The sequence below is a fragment of the Megalops cyprinoides genome, chromosome 1 (genome assembly GCF_013368585.1).
Source record: "Megalops cyprinoides isolate fMegCyp1 chromosome 1, fMegCyp1.pri, whole genome shotgun sequence".
NCBI classification, from domain to species: domain Eukaryota; kingdom Metazoa; phylum Chordata; class Actinopteri; order Elopiformes; family Megalopidae; genus Megalops; species Megalops cyprinoides.
The window spans coordinates 15262739-15276793 of record NC_050583.1 but is presented as its reverse complement, the minus strand read 5'-3'; the positions used below and the strand labels follow the sequence as shown (position 1 = coordinate 15276793).

At 46.1% G+C, this 14055-nt stretch overlaps 1 protein-coding gene across 1 annotated transcript; it reads left to right on the top strand.

The window, feature by feature from the left end:
* On the top strand, positions 1 to 14055 carry ldlrb (low density lipoprotein receptor b). Its single transcript, XM_036530827.1, has 17 exons — positions 1 to 270; positions 5843 to 5965; positions 6200 to 6322; positions 6639 to 7016; positions 7165 to 7287; positions 7396 to 7518; positions 7650 to 7769; positions 8121 to 8249; positions 9514 to 9685; positions 10055 to 10282; positions 10555 to 10673; positions 11175 to 11314; positions 11745 to 11886; positions 12145 to 12297; positions 13039 to 13116; positions 13268 to 13431; positions 13593 to 14055. Exons 1-17 carry the CDS (start codon positions 192 to 194, stop codon positions 13626 to 13628), a joined length of 2430 nt encoding a protein of 809 aa, XP_036386720.1. The 5' UTR covers positions 1 to 191; the 3' UTR covers positions 13629 to 14055.

The window sequence follows — 14055 nt, the reverse complement described above, 5'->3', positions numbered from 1 at the left end:
CCCGCGGAACAGCACACTGGACACACTATATCCACACATTAACTAGAAGATTTCATCTATATACATATAGTAAGCAATATCGGCTCTCCCGTCAAAACGAGGTACTGCGTTTGAAAATCAGCAACTAATTAGTAAAGAGTGTATCAAGACATCAATCTGTAATTAACAGGAGCAAAGAAGACAGTGCGGAGATGCTGAGAAGCCGGCTGCACAGTATGCAACTGCTGTTATGTTGCTTGTTCGTCCTCGTCAGCTGTCTTGCTTACACACGTAAGTTACTGATAAAACTACAACTGAGTGTGCATTTTAGTTGTGTTTTATTTTCTGTATTTGTCTCTGTTACGAAACTGAAATTTTCTAGGAACAAGGAATGTTTGAATAGCAGAAAATCGATATCCTCCTATTCCTTCAGTTATTTAGCTATGATGTCACAAAACATATTTATTTACATTTCATGTCATATTAATTAAAAGTATTCAAATGTATTATTATAAAACAGCATTATACATAATGTAAATATAAATATCATTTGTGTGTGAGTAGCTGATCGTATTCATTTTCGGTAGGCTACCGGGCATAACCCGGGGATCTACTTTCAACGAATGTGTGCTTGTCCTTAAACGAACCTATAGGAGGGTCTGAGAGGTGGTGTTTGTTGACGTTTTATCGTAGGATATCGTAGAATAGCTGTATGATATTCCCATTCAGTGTCAATTAAAATCGAAAATTAATTCGTTTCATTCAATGAATTAGTCGGTTTCTTTCATGACAGCTGTGTGGAACAGTGCAACGTTCTCCACCTGCGCCGCATGGTAAAACCTCATCGTACAAGTGCAATCTATGAATGGATTTTACTAGCCCGTGTCTATTGGCTGTTCCTAAAGCAGAGGTATGATTCAGGAGCCAATCAGAATGAGGGATGTGCTGAAGGGAGGTTTCAGGTTCCTTTTGGGCGGAAAGAGCGCTCCGGGAGAAGGTAGCCGTAAGTGCAGACGCAAGACCGGTTTTTCTGTTTAGTTTACAGTGATTAAGGTTGGAAATGTGCTTGGCGGATAGTGATCCTAGATTAGCCCGTACAAGGATCTTCTGCCTCTAGTGAAAAGCGTATGTGTTAGTGTACAGCATAATAACAATCACAGTTTATATATATTTTTCCCCCATAGCTGTAAATGCAATGTGAGAATAGTAATGGTAGAACTGTAGGATGTGCATTCGTGAAGGTGTAACTGTTTTGAAAAGACCCGCGCTATTTGTTTCGACTTTCGTAGACCTAGCTTATGTTGGCGCATTTTTTCGGCATGATTGCCTAGTTACTGTTTGCCGAATTTTGAAATTATTTACAGACTTCTGAGTCGCTTTTGGAGGTCTTTTTTATTGATTTATTTTGTAAATATACTAAAGTGAAATATTACAAGAGAGTTCTATGGGGTACTTTTTTATACGGACAGTATCTTTACATTCGCGTATTTCTACATAAATTCGCGTGAATTCAGAGCTTCTGGACTTCAAGGTTAAATCATATGTGTAAGCCATTCATTTTGTCCTTAGAAAACACCCATGTACGTAGTTATGGTTTAGTGGTTTCCAATCTGCTAAACGTCTCGTGAAAGTGGACCAAGATGTGACGCGTTGTGGCCATCAGTTCCTCTTCAGCCGGCCAATAAGACAATCCCGCGTCAGGCTCCATTTTATATTCAAGCACAGACGTTTTGAGGTTGCCATGAATCAAAGAGTACCTGTTCAGTAGATTTTCAGGGCAGTCGTTTTCCTTCCCCTAGCACCTCATGAATGTTTTTGGGTGTGAGGTGATCTTGATCTTGACCTCTGGTGCACTGCAGACAGCACCTGTGCGGATGAGTAAGAGTAAGTGGAAGGCACACATGAAGAGCACTTTGGCGGCAGTCACAGATGCAGTGCACATGCCCTGTCCGTCACACATTAACTCATATTTATGAATGATGATCCTGTTGTGGGTAGATATGGCTAAAAACACACACAGTGCACATGTCAAGCATGATGTAAGTGCCAGGAGCATACAGTGCATACATTTTTTTTTTTTTTTTTTTTTTGCAGCGGATGTCTTCCCATAGTTACTAACCACAATGTGCATCTTGGCAGGGTGCTGTCCTATTGAGGTTGGAGCTGGCCAAGCATTACAGCAGTGCAATGCAATTTAACTGTGTAACAATTTAAGATGCAGTTATGTATATGGTTATGCTACCTTCACTTTTCAGTTACGAGCTAATGCAAGATCAGAGAAGAAAATTGTAGGGGTCTTGGTATAAATGCATTGTAGAGGGCCTTCTAGACCTGCATGAGCACCACGGCAATCTGGGTCTGGACATGAAACAAGAAGTTGTACCAAATACATTAATATTTTACGGTATCAGTCTCATAAGGTCAGCTCAGCTTTCAGAGCTTTGATCAGGAAGGGAGCTTGCAGGGAATGTAAATCAGGCGTACCAGTTAAGACGGCAGCTACGCACATATGGCTGAGCCGTGGATGACTACACCTGATGTAGCCCGGTCAACAGGATACCCTTGCTCACAGGAGTATTTTATTTTTTCAGTGTGAAACAAATTTAAACAGGGCTTAATTATCCAAAAATGAGCCTTTTACGATAATTAGTTATGCACACAATTTGTCTGGCTAGTCTGTGAAAGTGTCTCCACCCAGGACTGCTTACTTGCCAGTACTTGGAATACAATAGTAAAGTACAGAGGCATTTACCATCATGCCACTACAGGGGATAAGTATGGGCAGGTGTTTTAAACAGAAGGCTCCTTCTGACAGCGTCACCCAGTTTATCTCCAAAGAGGAAGGGTGGTTTCTCCAGGGGGAACAAGCGTTTCGTGATTGTGTAAGAGTTGCGATAAATCCACAATCTCCAATAACAGCATCTCAACATTAACAGGTTCCTCGTCACTGTGTGCCTGTTTCCCCTGTGGGGCCGATCGATAAAACACACAAAGTGCACAAAGACCATAACATCCATGCTGGGAATAACAGGCTTGTTTGTGTTGCCACATTTCTCTCTTCTCCGGTTAATGTACAAGCTAAATTGGACTAACACCCGTGATAAGAGACCCCGGGTCATGACAGCTGTCAAATGGTAGTGGCGGGTTCCTGAGCGGTTTACTGCCACTTCCCAAGCAAAAGCTGCCACATAGCCAAGTTGACTGGAGTGAAATCCACAATGTAGACACCCTCCTCTCATACAGCAATTTAATTGATAATTTAGCAGCAGCTTTAGAGATATTAGGTCTATAGAGATTTAGTGCAGAGAAAGTCATGCCCCGCTGGGCTGAGAGAAAATGAGCGCAGTGAATCTGGTCTGCTGCACACACTCATTGGGGGGCTTGGAGGGCCTCCATAGCAAGGCAGAGTCTGTTTGGGTTGGGAAAGTGGTGGGGGGTCGGGACTTGACCTAGTATAACTCATCCCGCTGGAACGAGTGAACGAGTGAGCAGTTCAAAAGGGGGAGAGAGAGCGTGACGGAGGCCCGTGTGTCTGGTTTCGCTGCTGCTGGGGCAGTATATTTCTCAGGTCACAGTGAAAGCCTGACTTGTCCCATAAACCAGTGATCTGCTCCAGGGAATGCCGGAATACTGGGAAGGGCTTTTCCAGGAACACACTGCTGGCATAATGTCATGTTTACTTTGTGGGGGGGATTCTGAGCACTGAAAATCACTGTGTTAAGGGGAGTGTGGGGGGCGTCTGAGGGGAGTGAAAAAGTACAGCTGCCCTAGAATAGGGTGTATTCAGCTTTGTGCTCTCTATCCTGACGTACAGTAGAAATGCATGACCATGCATTCCAGAAATGCACAATATACTGGCTTGTACTGACTTTGATTCTTCACAGAAAGAAGTCGGTTAGCAGTTGGACCCTTGACTTAAACCCCTTCTTGTGGTGCTTCATTAATATACACTCCAAAGCAGTTTTGTAGTATCACTTTCATACGTTAGTCTTAAATTCAGTACTGTTCAAGGCATGTAGCATTGTTCAGAAGGTGTACGTGGGAGTTTTATGACAAGGGGATGAGTTAACAATTAGAGAATAACTCTTCTGATGAGGAAGCTGCTTGTGGCAGAAGAACAGAGTGATTCTGTATCTGCAGACCATAGTCACATGGGATCTGTACCATGGGAACAAAATGGCAGCATTGTCAGGGCCATTACCTCATCAGAATGACCCAGCTGGGTCCTGTCTGTTCTCATTTGTGTATTTGAAAAGATTAATTTCACTCCAGTTTCACTGAAGGGGTTTAGAAAACACTTAAGCTACCCTTAAATTAGAGATCATTCTTATTAAATCATCCTCTTAATCAGAAGGATTTTTTCCAGTCAGAGAACACCCCCGCATTTGGAAGTTAATTACCACTGCTACAGAGAGGGAAATTCTCAAGTCTTACTGTAATGATGTTACCTAGTATGAAAACATAAGCAAAAGGAGTACTTTCTATTTTCAGTACAGGCTTGTCAAATTTAACAGAGAGTATAGTTAAAGGATATCCATTCTGTGAATTATGTTTAGCAATACCAGTTTAGCTGAATTGACTAAATTCTTATTCTTTCTGATGGGAATAAGAGTTCAAGGGTATGTTTGTGCCATACTGGAAACCACTGGTTACTATTGCTACACAATGAAATTTTGATATTTCCTGTAGTATTTTGCCAGTAAAGCTACCATCTCCATTCCTTTGTTTTCCCGTTAGTCCCTTGTTCTGTTGAATTCCTCTGGGCCCAATCAGAGACCGGTGGTCTGATTGGAGAGCTCCTCCTCCTCCTCTCAGTGTCTTAAAGGAACAGCTGGTCCATTTCTGACCTTCCGTGACCTGAAGGCACAACAGAATTCCTCAACAGAAGGAATGGGATGTTTTTTATGACTCAGAGGGGTCCTCTCTCTCTCTCTCTCTCTCTCTCTCTCTCTCTCTCTCTCTCTCTGTAGCGTGGAATACCTCAAGGGTCCATTTTTGGACCATGTCAAAAATGTTACAGAAGACCGCAGAAGATGGTTTGGTTGTGCTGTACACGAAGACTTCTTGGCTACTAATGTGCCCTCCTACTAATGTGTCAGTTGTGTTTGTGATTCAGTGTGGTTGCAGTATTGATTGCACGGTCAGGGAAATTGGAAGGGTGTTTTCTGAATGAAACCACAAAGATTTTTCCCACCGCTGCCCACTATCCCTCTTTTTTATTAAAGCAGAGAACACCGATTTTTTATCCAGGACATCACAAGTCTACCTTTGCTTGTGGTAGTGTAATGGTGTTCTTTTATAAGTGACACAGTGTGTAAAGTGAGAAATATAAAGTTGCTATGAATGACTACCTGTGTTCACTGGTTATGGATTGTTTAAGCAGACGTCACTGTGTGTGACATATGTCTTTCTCCTGGGAAAGTCTTTTATAGTTGTCACAGAGACATAGTGTCAGTTGAGGTGGAGGAATGCTGCTTATCAGCTAACTGATCTCACACTGTCTTCCCTTGCCTGAGGCATAACTGCAACGGCTTCCAGTCTCACAGTCTTGCTCCAGGAGACAATCGCTAACTGCAGGGCTGTTGGAGACGACTGTGTTAAACATTAACTCAGCCGCGCCACTACAACAGCTTTAACTCCTGTGTAAATATCACAAGTTCAAGAAAAAAAACAACAATTCTGATGTCAGAATGTCAGTCTGATGGACTGTTTTGCCTGAAAGCTGAAAAAGCAAAACTGAACGGAACATACTGAATAAAAACTGAAAAGTGTTCAGATCTAAGATTCACTGGGGTGTTTTGTAATTCATCTGAGTGTGAGTGACCTACGATCAATAATCGCGCGCGGGTTGTTTCTTGCGCAGATGCAACGATGTGCATGGCAAGACAGTTCCAGTGTGGCAACGGGAAGTGCATCACGGAGAGATGGGTGTGTGACGACGCGGACGACTGCGGCGACGGCACGGACGAGCTGCCCGGCACATGCCGTAAGTGACCAGACCCGACATCCTGCTCATTCTAAAACCATAAAATTCCAAAAACCCGCTCGTGCCAAAGAAGAGAGGGGGGAGAGAGCGCCAGCTCATCAGGCTGCTCCTGAAATCCACGGTTTCGGCGTCTGTTTAGGGGGCTGTGGGTCCGGTCAGGTCAGTTTTTGGTCTGTAGTCCTGGGACAGTTGAGGCTAATGAGCTTTCTCCGCCTCTCTGTTTTTCTTCTTTAGGGGACAAGACCTGCAAACCCAGTGAATTCAGCTGTGGGGGTCGGCTGAACCGGTGCGTGCCCAGTGGGTGGCGCTGCGATGGCAAGCCTGACTGTGAGAACGGGGCGGACGAGGAGGGCTGTGGTGAGTTACGTTACATTACATTGCATCACATTCAGTAACGTAATGTGACTTCCACCACAACAGAACGTAAGTGTATCCATTCACGTTGAATGAGCAACAGTGTCAGACCAGGCTAACAGCATTCCCAGACTAGTGAGTGTGAGCATAACACTGTTCAAGTCCTACCACAAGTTAACCTGTGCAAGGGAAGCCAAGTATACTACCATTTGCGCTGTTATTTGCACCCCACCCTCCGACGCCAGCAATCCAGCGTGACTGTCTGCGTTCGTGCTGTGGCAGGGTCTCATTTTCTCTCTGCCTCCCTGCTGTCCTCCAGCGCCCAAGGACTGCACAGACAACGAGTTCCGGTGCGGGAACGGGCAGTGCGTGTCCGCGTTGTTCGTGTGCGACGGTGACGCCGACTGCCTGGATGGCAGCGACGAGGCTTCCTGCCTACCCAGCACCTGCAGCTCGGTGTCCTTCCGCTGCAACAACTCGCACTGCGTGCCCCGCCTCTGGGTCTGCGACGGGGACGCAGACTGCAGCGACGGCTCGGACGAGTGGCCCGAGAGCTGTGGCGGCCGAGCCCGGCCCACCCCCGCCAGGCCTTGCTCCCCGCGGGAATTCCAGTGCGGCAGCGGCGAGTGCATCCACAGCAGCTGGTGGTGCGACGGAGGGGCGGACTGCAGCGACCGCTCCGACGAGGCCAACTGCAGTCAGTATCCACGTTTACTTCCTGCTGTTGCCTTTTCCCCCCTTCATGTGCCAGTGTCCAACTGGGTTCACAGTGCACCTCATCTCACATCTGCTCTTATCTCTGCTGCCCCCCCCCCCCCCCCCCCCCCCTCACATGCTGATCTCAGGCCAGCCCACGTGTCGCCCAGACGAGTTCCAGTGTAACGATGGCACCTGTATCCACGGCAGCCGGCAGTGCGACCACGTGCACGACTGCAGGGACCTGAGTGACGAGCTGGGCTGTAGCAGAGGTGAGACCTGGTGCTAGACTTCACTCATCCGTCACTCTCAGGACGCACCATTCCCTGCCGCTTGTCAGGACCCTCCCTCACTCTCCCTCCTCCTCTCTGTTTCCGCAGTGACCCCGTGTGAGGGGCCCGGCAGGTTCAGGTGCAACAACGGAGAGTGCATCACCATGGACAAGGTGTGCAACAGGCAGCGTGATTGCAGGGACTGGTCCGACGAGCCTGTGAAGGAGTGTGGTGAGTGCAGCTCCAGCGCTATCAGAACCACTGAAAAATGATAGACAGTTCCCATATCCAGCTGCCATGTCTGAGAGCTGGCTTGAAGCATCAGAGTCACACTTTCCTGACACTTTCTGATTCATTTGCAGGTACCAATGAGTGCCTGGTTAATAATGGTGGCTGCTCTCACATCTGTAATGACTTGAAGATCGGTTTCGAGTGTCTTTGCCCTGCTGGCTTCACCCTTGTGGACAAGAGACGCTGTGAAGGTGAGGCCTCCACACCTCGTCCGTGTACCTTGTCAGCAGGGCCAATCAGAGGAGGCTTGCTCCCTAAAATGGCCAAACAATCAGCAGCTAGTACTGGTCTGGCCAGGTTATGGGATGACGATTCCCAGATCTCAGATGGGATGTGTTGTGTTGGCCCTAGCTTCGTCAACTATGCGGTGACCCAGCTGAAATGTGTGGCAGGGTAACTTGCGTTACACTCACCGGCAAGTTTCAGTAAATATGTACTAGATGCCAGCATTGTCCCTGTAACATGTCCTTGACATGCATCTGTGCTGTGGCTTCAGTCAGGCAGTCCTGATTATGACCTATTCCTGTGTCACTCCCCAACAGACATTGATGAATGCGCCAACCCTGACACCTGCAGCCAGATTTGTGTCAATCTGGTGGGCAGCTACAAGTGTGAATGCGGGGCAGGCTACCAGCTGGACCCCAGGACCAAAGACTGCAAGGTCGTTTCAGGTACGTTTGGAGTGTAAGATGGGACAGAAACATACCTTGCCTCTCAGTGGACAGATGCAGGCAAGGGGTTGGTGGGAGAGTTAAACATATGGAAAATATAAAAATGAGACATGCAATTTTTTCTCTCTCTCTCTCTCTTTGTGGAAGAAATTCTTATAGACCCATTAATTATTTTTAATTTGATATAGGCTAGCCTTCTGTTGTTTTAGGCATACGTGTCTAATGTGGCTTCTGCTCACTCCCCTTACAGTTAAATATTAATCAACTTTGCCATCAAGGATGACACCGTGTGCGATATATTTCTAGCTTATGTAGGGGGCACTGTTATCTTGTGATATTGTGCATCTAGTTTATCTTCTTTTCTGAGAATGTTCCCAACATATGTGATTACTTTACTTAGTCTTTTTATTTTTTTTAACTGTAGGACAAAATATATATTCGACCTTGTCTATGCTTGATTTAGAGAACTGCAGCACTCTGTACTTCTCTCCATGATATCATGTAATAAAGCCTGATTGGGAATTATTCGACACACTCTCTCACTGACTTTTCTGAAATGTTTTGTATGAAGTTTTAAAATTAGTACAGATCAGGTTTTTCTTATTTAGTTTTATTTTTCTATCTAGAGTCAGTGATAACACTGAAAAGTTGTAATGTATGTAACACAGAATCAATGAAAGACGCGAAACACGGTACATTGTAATTAGAATCGTAATTTATTTAAAGCGGCAAACTGGGGTGCAGGACGGGGAAGCTTTTTCTGCGCTTATGTGCTTTGATCAATGAAATATTGTGTGTAGTGGTTAATTGATTTATGTCTGTGCAATGGTTGAGACCGTGGTTTCATATGGTTTCTGTGTAGCTCAGATGGGGAGATGCCTCTGAAGTGAGAGGTCATGCCATTGGACCTTTGTAATAGGGCCTAGTTAGTATATGGGCATTGTCTCAGTGTTCTTTTCCCCTTTTGCCACAGTGTTTTGTTTGTTTTGTCTTTAGTGTCTGCGTGCTTATAACCCTGCTGGTAGCCTAAAGCAAAATGAAAGTTTTCAAATTGGAAACGTTTGTCTGCAGTTGTCCCTCATTCAGTCTTGACCACATCTCCGCTCGGGCACACTACTTTACACACTCTCTCTCTCTCTCTGAGATTTTAAATGTTTTGTATGAAGTTATATTAGCACAAATCAACTTTTCCTATGTAACACAGGTATTTGTCTGTATCTTAGTGCATTTGTGTTAATGCAGTGTCTCTCTCTCTATTTCACAGCCATTGTGCCTTACCTGTTCTTCACCAACCGTCATGAGGTGAGGAGGATGACCTTGGACCGCAGGGAGTACACGCACTTCATCCCTCGCCTGAAGAACGTGGTGGCCCTCGACGTGGACATCCCCAATAACAGGGTCTTCTGGTCTGACCTCTCACAGAAGAAGATCTACAGGTGAGGGGGATGCCGAATTTCCACTGCTGTCAAAAGCCCTTCCATTCCAGTACCCAGCTAATAGTTGAGCAGAGCTGTGTGTGTGTGTTTGTATATACTCCAAGTTGACCATGTGTCTAACTGCTCCATGTCTGGGGCAGCAGTGTTGCATAGTGGAGCAGAGCTTGTAACTGAAAGGTTGCTGGTTTGATTCCCCACTGGGACACTGCTGCTGTTCCCTTAGGCAAGGTACTTAACCCTGAATTGCCTCAGTAAATATTCAGCTGTGCAAATGGATAACATGTAAAAATTGTAACCTATGTAAGTCGCTCTGGACAAGAATGTCTGCTAAATGCCTGTAATGTAATGTAATGTAATCCCTCACCTCAGCACCCACATGGACACAGCTGCCAACCCCTCCCACCACGACACGGTAATTGACGGTGACGTTGGTGCTCCGGAAGGCATCGCCATAGACTGGATCCACGGGAACATCTACTGGACCGACAGCATATACGGTACCATCTCCGTGGCGAGTTCAGATGGATCCCGCCGCAAGACCCTCATCAAGCAAGGCCTGGCCAAACCCCGAGGCATTGTAGTCGACCCAGAACACAAGTAAGTCCCACCCTCTCACCTTCCATATTAATTTTCCCTTTGGCTGCAATTTCTGGGAAGAAAAGGTGTTAAACAAGCCAAACTAATACTCGTCCACACAACTGACTGAATAAAACAGTTGGACAATGGAAATACTGATGATGAGAAGTAAGATGAAGTAATGCACCGTGCATTAATTAAATTATATGACCCATTACATTTTGAACATAGGAGACTCGTTTGTCAAGAGTTTATCTGACAAGTCTTAACTATATGTCTCACTGTTTTTGCAGCTTCATGTACTGGACTGACTGGGGCACCCCTGCCAAGATTGAGAAGGGGGGGCTGAATGGAGCAGACCGCATCACTCTAGTGACAGACAACATTGAGTGGCCTAACGGCATCACCCTCGGTAAGGAGTCACCTCCACCTATGCAAAAACCCTTCGCTAATGGCAGGTTAATGGCATTCCAGAGGATTAGGACTGTGAAGGGACTACACTGTCAGTTAAATCTTTCTAAATTTCTAAAATCTTAATTTTTCTGTTTACACAGGAGAGTTCAAGATGAATAGAACTGTGTTATTTTAAAATACTAATGAGAGATGTTGTAAGTGTCATACTTAAATAATATTTGCGTCCCCCCTCTTGTAGTCACCCAAGAAGAACACCTTATGGTATTTCAAAGCCAGGTTCATTGCTGTATCTTGCATATTACTATTGAATCAGTAAAACCTATTTAAATTGTTTTATTGTGGTTCAGGCTATAATATTCCAACACCGGAGAGAAACAGGACAAAGCCTTTCGGACTCCGCCTCCATTTTGTAAATGACTGTATTTGTTACACTGCCCTAGATTTATGAATGGAGGGGTGTGGCCTGGTGAATTATTAATCTGCTGTCCTTCCCATTCAGACATGATGAACCAGCGGCTCTACTGGGTGGATTCCAAGATGCACACACTCTCCAGCATCGACGTCCAGGGCGGGGGCCGCCATACGCTCATCTTCGACGAGCACAAGCTGCAGCACCCTCTCTCTCTCACGGTCTTTGAGGTAGGCACAGCCAGTCATTCAGGGTGGGAAGTTCCTCTCTTCCAGCGACTTCAATAAAGTGATGAAGACATGGATGGGGGGTTGGAAAGTGAGCCCGTACCTCCCCGAGGTTTACGGGCACTGGATCCGCCCACCCACCTCGACTGTAGAAGCTTGGGCTTTTAAGAGTTTAGACTCCTCTGCTCTGCTCAGCCAGTTAGTTTATGCCTGCCTATTATTAAGTCCTGGAGCTTTGATCATTATTCAAAACAGTGACTTAGGCCTAGGCCTGTCCTTACAAGAATCTAAAAAAGCTGAAATGGTTGAATCTGTGGTTTAGAGAAGATTATAACCACAGAGGTACCCCAGATGAGTGTGTAGGAAGATTAGCAAAAGTTTTCTCTATGTACAGTTTGCTACCATTTGTGATGTGACTTTTTTTTATCTGTAGGAGAAAGTGTTCTGGACTGACATTGGGAACAACGCCATCCTGAGCGCTAATCGCCTGACAGGAAAGGACATCTCAGCACTGGTGGAGAACCTGGCGTCCCCTGAGGACATAGTGCTGTACCACAGCCTCAAGCAGCCCATTGGTATGGACTAACGCACAGAGTTCACTGTTAAAACCTGCAGTCATAAATCAGCCCAATGGTATGGGCTACAGCACAGTGTTCAGTCACCACCTGTTCATCAGTCATAAATCGCAAATAACCAGCCATGTAGCTGGAAGAGACTAAAATGTATTGGGACAGAACATGTAATGGAGTTGCATTCAGTCAGATTGGAGCAGAAATCTTTGAGTACAGACAGTCAGTACAGGACAATTGGTAATCCCTCCCATTCTCTTTCAGGCAAGAACTGGTGCAAGGAGAGCCACATTCATAATGGAGGCTGCGAGTTCCTATGCCTTCCTGCCCCCCAGATCAACAAGCACTCCCCCAAGTACACCTGTGCCTGCCCGGATCACCTGATGCTGGGCCCAGACATGAGGACGTGTGTGCCAGGTAGGTCTCTAATGTACTTCCCAATGGGAGACTCCTCAGGGCTTTCTCTGATTCATCCACGCATATACACTGCTACACTTGCAATATGACTGCCAGCACAAAGCCTGACCTTTGGCCTCACTCCTTTCTGAATAGCTGTAGAAACCCCAGCACCTCCCGTTCAGCCTGATACCCCAGCCACCACCACCAAAGCACCAGCCAAGACCACACCCAAAGCACCAGCCAAGACCACACCCAAAGCACCAGCCAAGACCACACCCAAAGCACCAGCTAAGACCACACCCAAAACACCAGCTAAGACCACACCCAAAGCACCAGCTAAGACCACAACCAAAGAGCCACCCACGACCACGACTCGGCCGCCGGCCCGCCCACCCACTACTCCACGCATCACCACCACTACTGCTGCTGCTGCTGCCCCTATTCCTCACACTCGCCCTATCAACCCGGATGCCCCTAGGATTCCTGTGACCACCACAGTGCCCCTGCTCACTCCACAGGAAGGTAATGGTGGCTCTACTCTCTCCACATTGACTTGTTCCTATAACTGACTTACTGTATGAGGCATCTGGACAGAAAGCATACCAATTCAATATGAATCACTGCACTCATACACTGCCTGTAGTACGTAGATATAGGAACCAAGCTGGAAGAAGATATCCCTTGTGTTGATGGTTATTGAAAGCATGTCTTTGACTAAAGCATCTGACTTTGTTCTTTTGTATGTCTCTTTTTTTCAAGGCAACCCAAATAGAATTGCTGCCACGCCCAGTCCGGCCGAGTCTTCCTCCACTGCTCTGTACGTTGTGATGCCCATAGGTCAGTACCCATAAAATAACCAGCCTCTTACTTAATGAATATACACTGTCCTCCTTTGAGGACAATCGCAAATTAGGCATCCATCTTTGTGTGTGTATACAGTGTTGATCTATTTGTAGTCTTCCATTGACCTGGTCCTCGATCTATGCAGCGATCATGTGTCTGGTGGCTTTTGGCGCTGTGCTGCTGTGGAGGAACTGGAAGCTTAGGAACACCGTCACCATTAACTTCACCAACCCCGTTTACCAGAAGACCACGGAGGACGAGGTGCACATCTGCAGGAACTACAGCCAGGAAGGCTTTTCATATCCACCGGTGAGCTTGGCTTCCACATGCACACATGTTCCCATGGCGGCAGGCATTGGGTGTCCTCAGTTCAAGACTTGTGTGGCTGTGCAAGCCTGATGTGTGCTGTGTTTCTTCTGCCTAGTCTTTTGACCTTGGCTTCTGTTTCTCTCTCTTTTGCTTCCCTTCAGCGGCAGATTGTGAGCCTGGATGATGAACTGCCATGATTTCTACCTTGAAGGAAAACAAGACTGAGAAACAGAAGTGATGAGAGGAGTAAGGGCATTAAACGCAAGCTGCTTGGAGATCTGCCTCATTCTCTCACAACCTGGACTGGAAACGCATGGCCATTCACCCATGAATTTGGGGAACCTTGGGAACTTGGGGAACTGGGGAATTTGTAGAAAGTTTTACCTGTAAAATGGAAAACAGCACCAAGAAGAGTATTCTGAACAGGAAAGGCCATTTACATTTTCCCCAACTTCAATGTCCATACTATACTTGTTTTGGTTTGGGGAACACAACCAAAGAACAAAAAAATCTGTATACTCAGAACAGTCTCTGACCAATGGAAGACTATGACTGAGCAGATCTGTCCAAATGCACTTGACATATTAACACCAATCAGCGTTTCCACCACAGGTAAAATTTGCA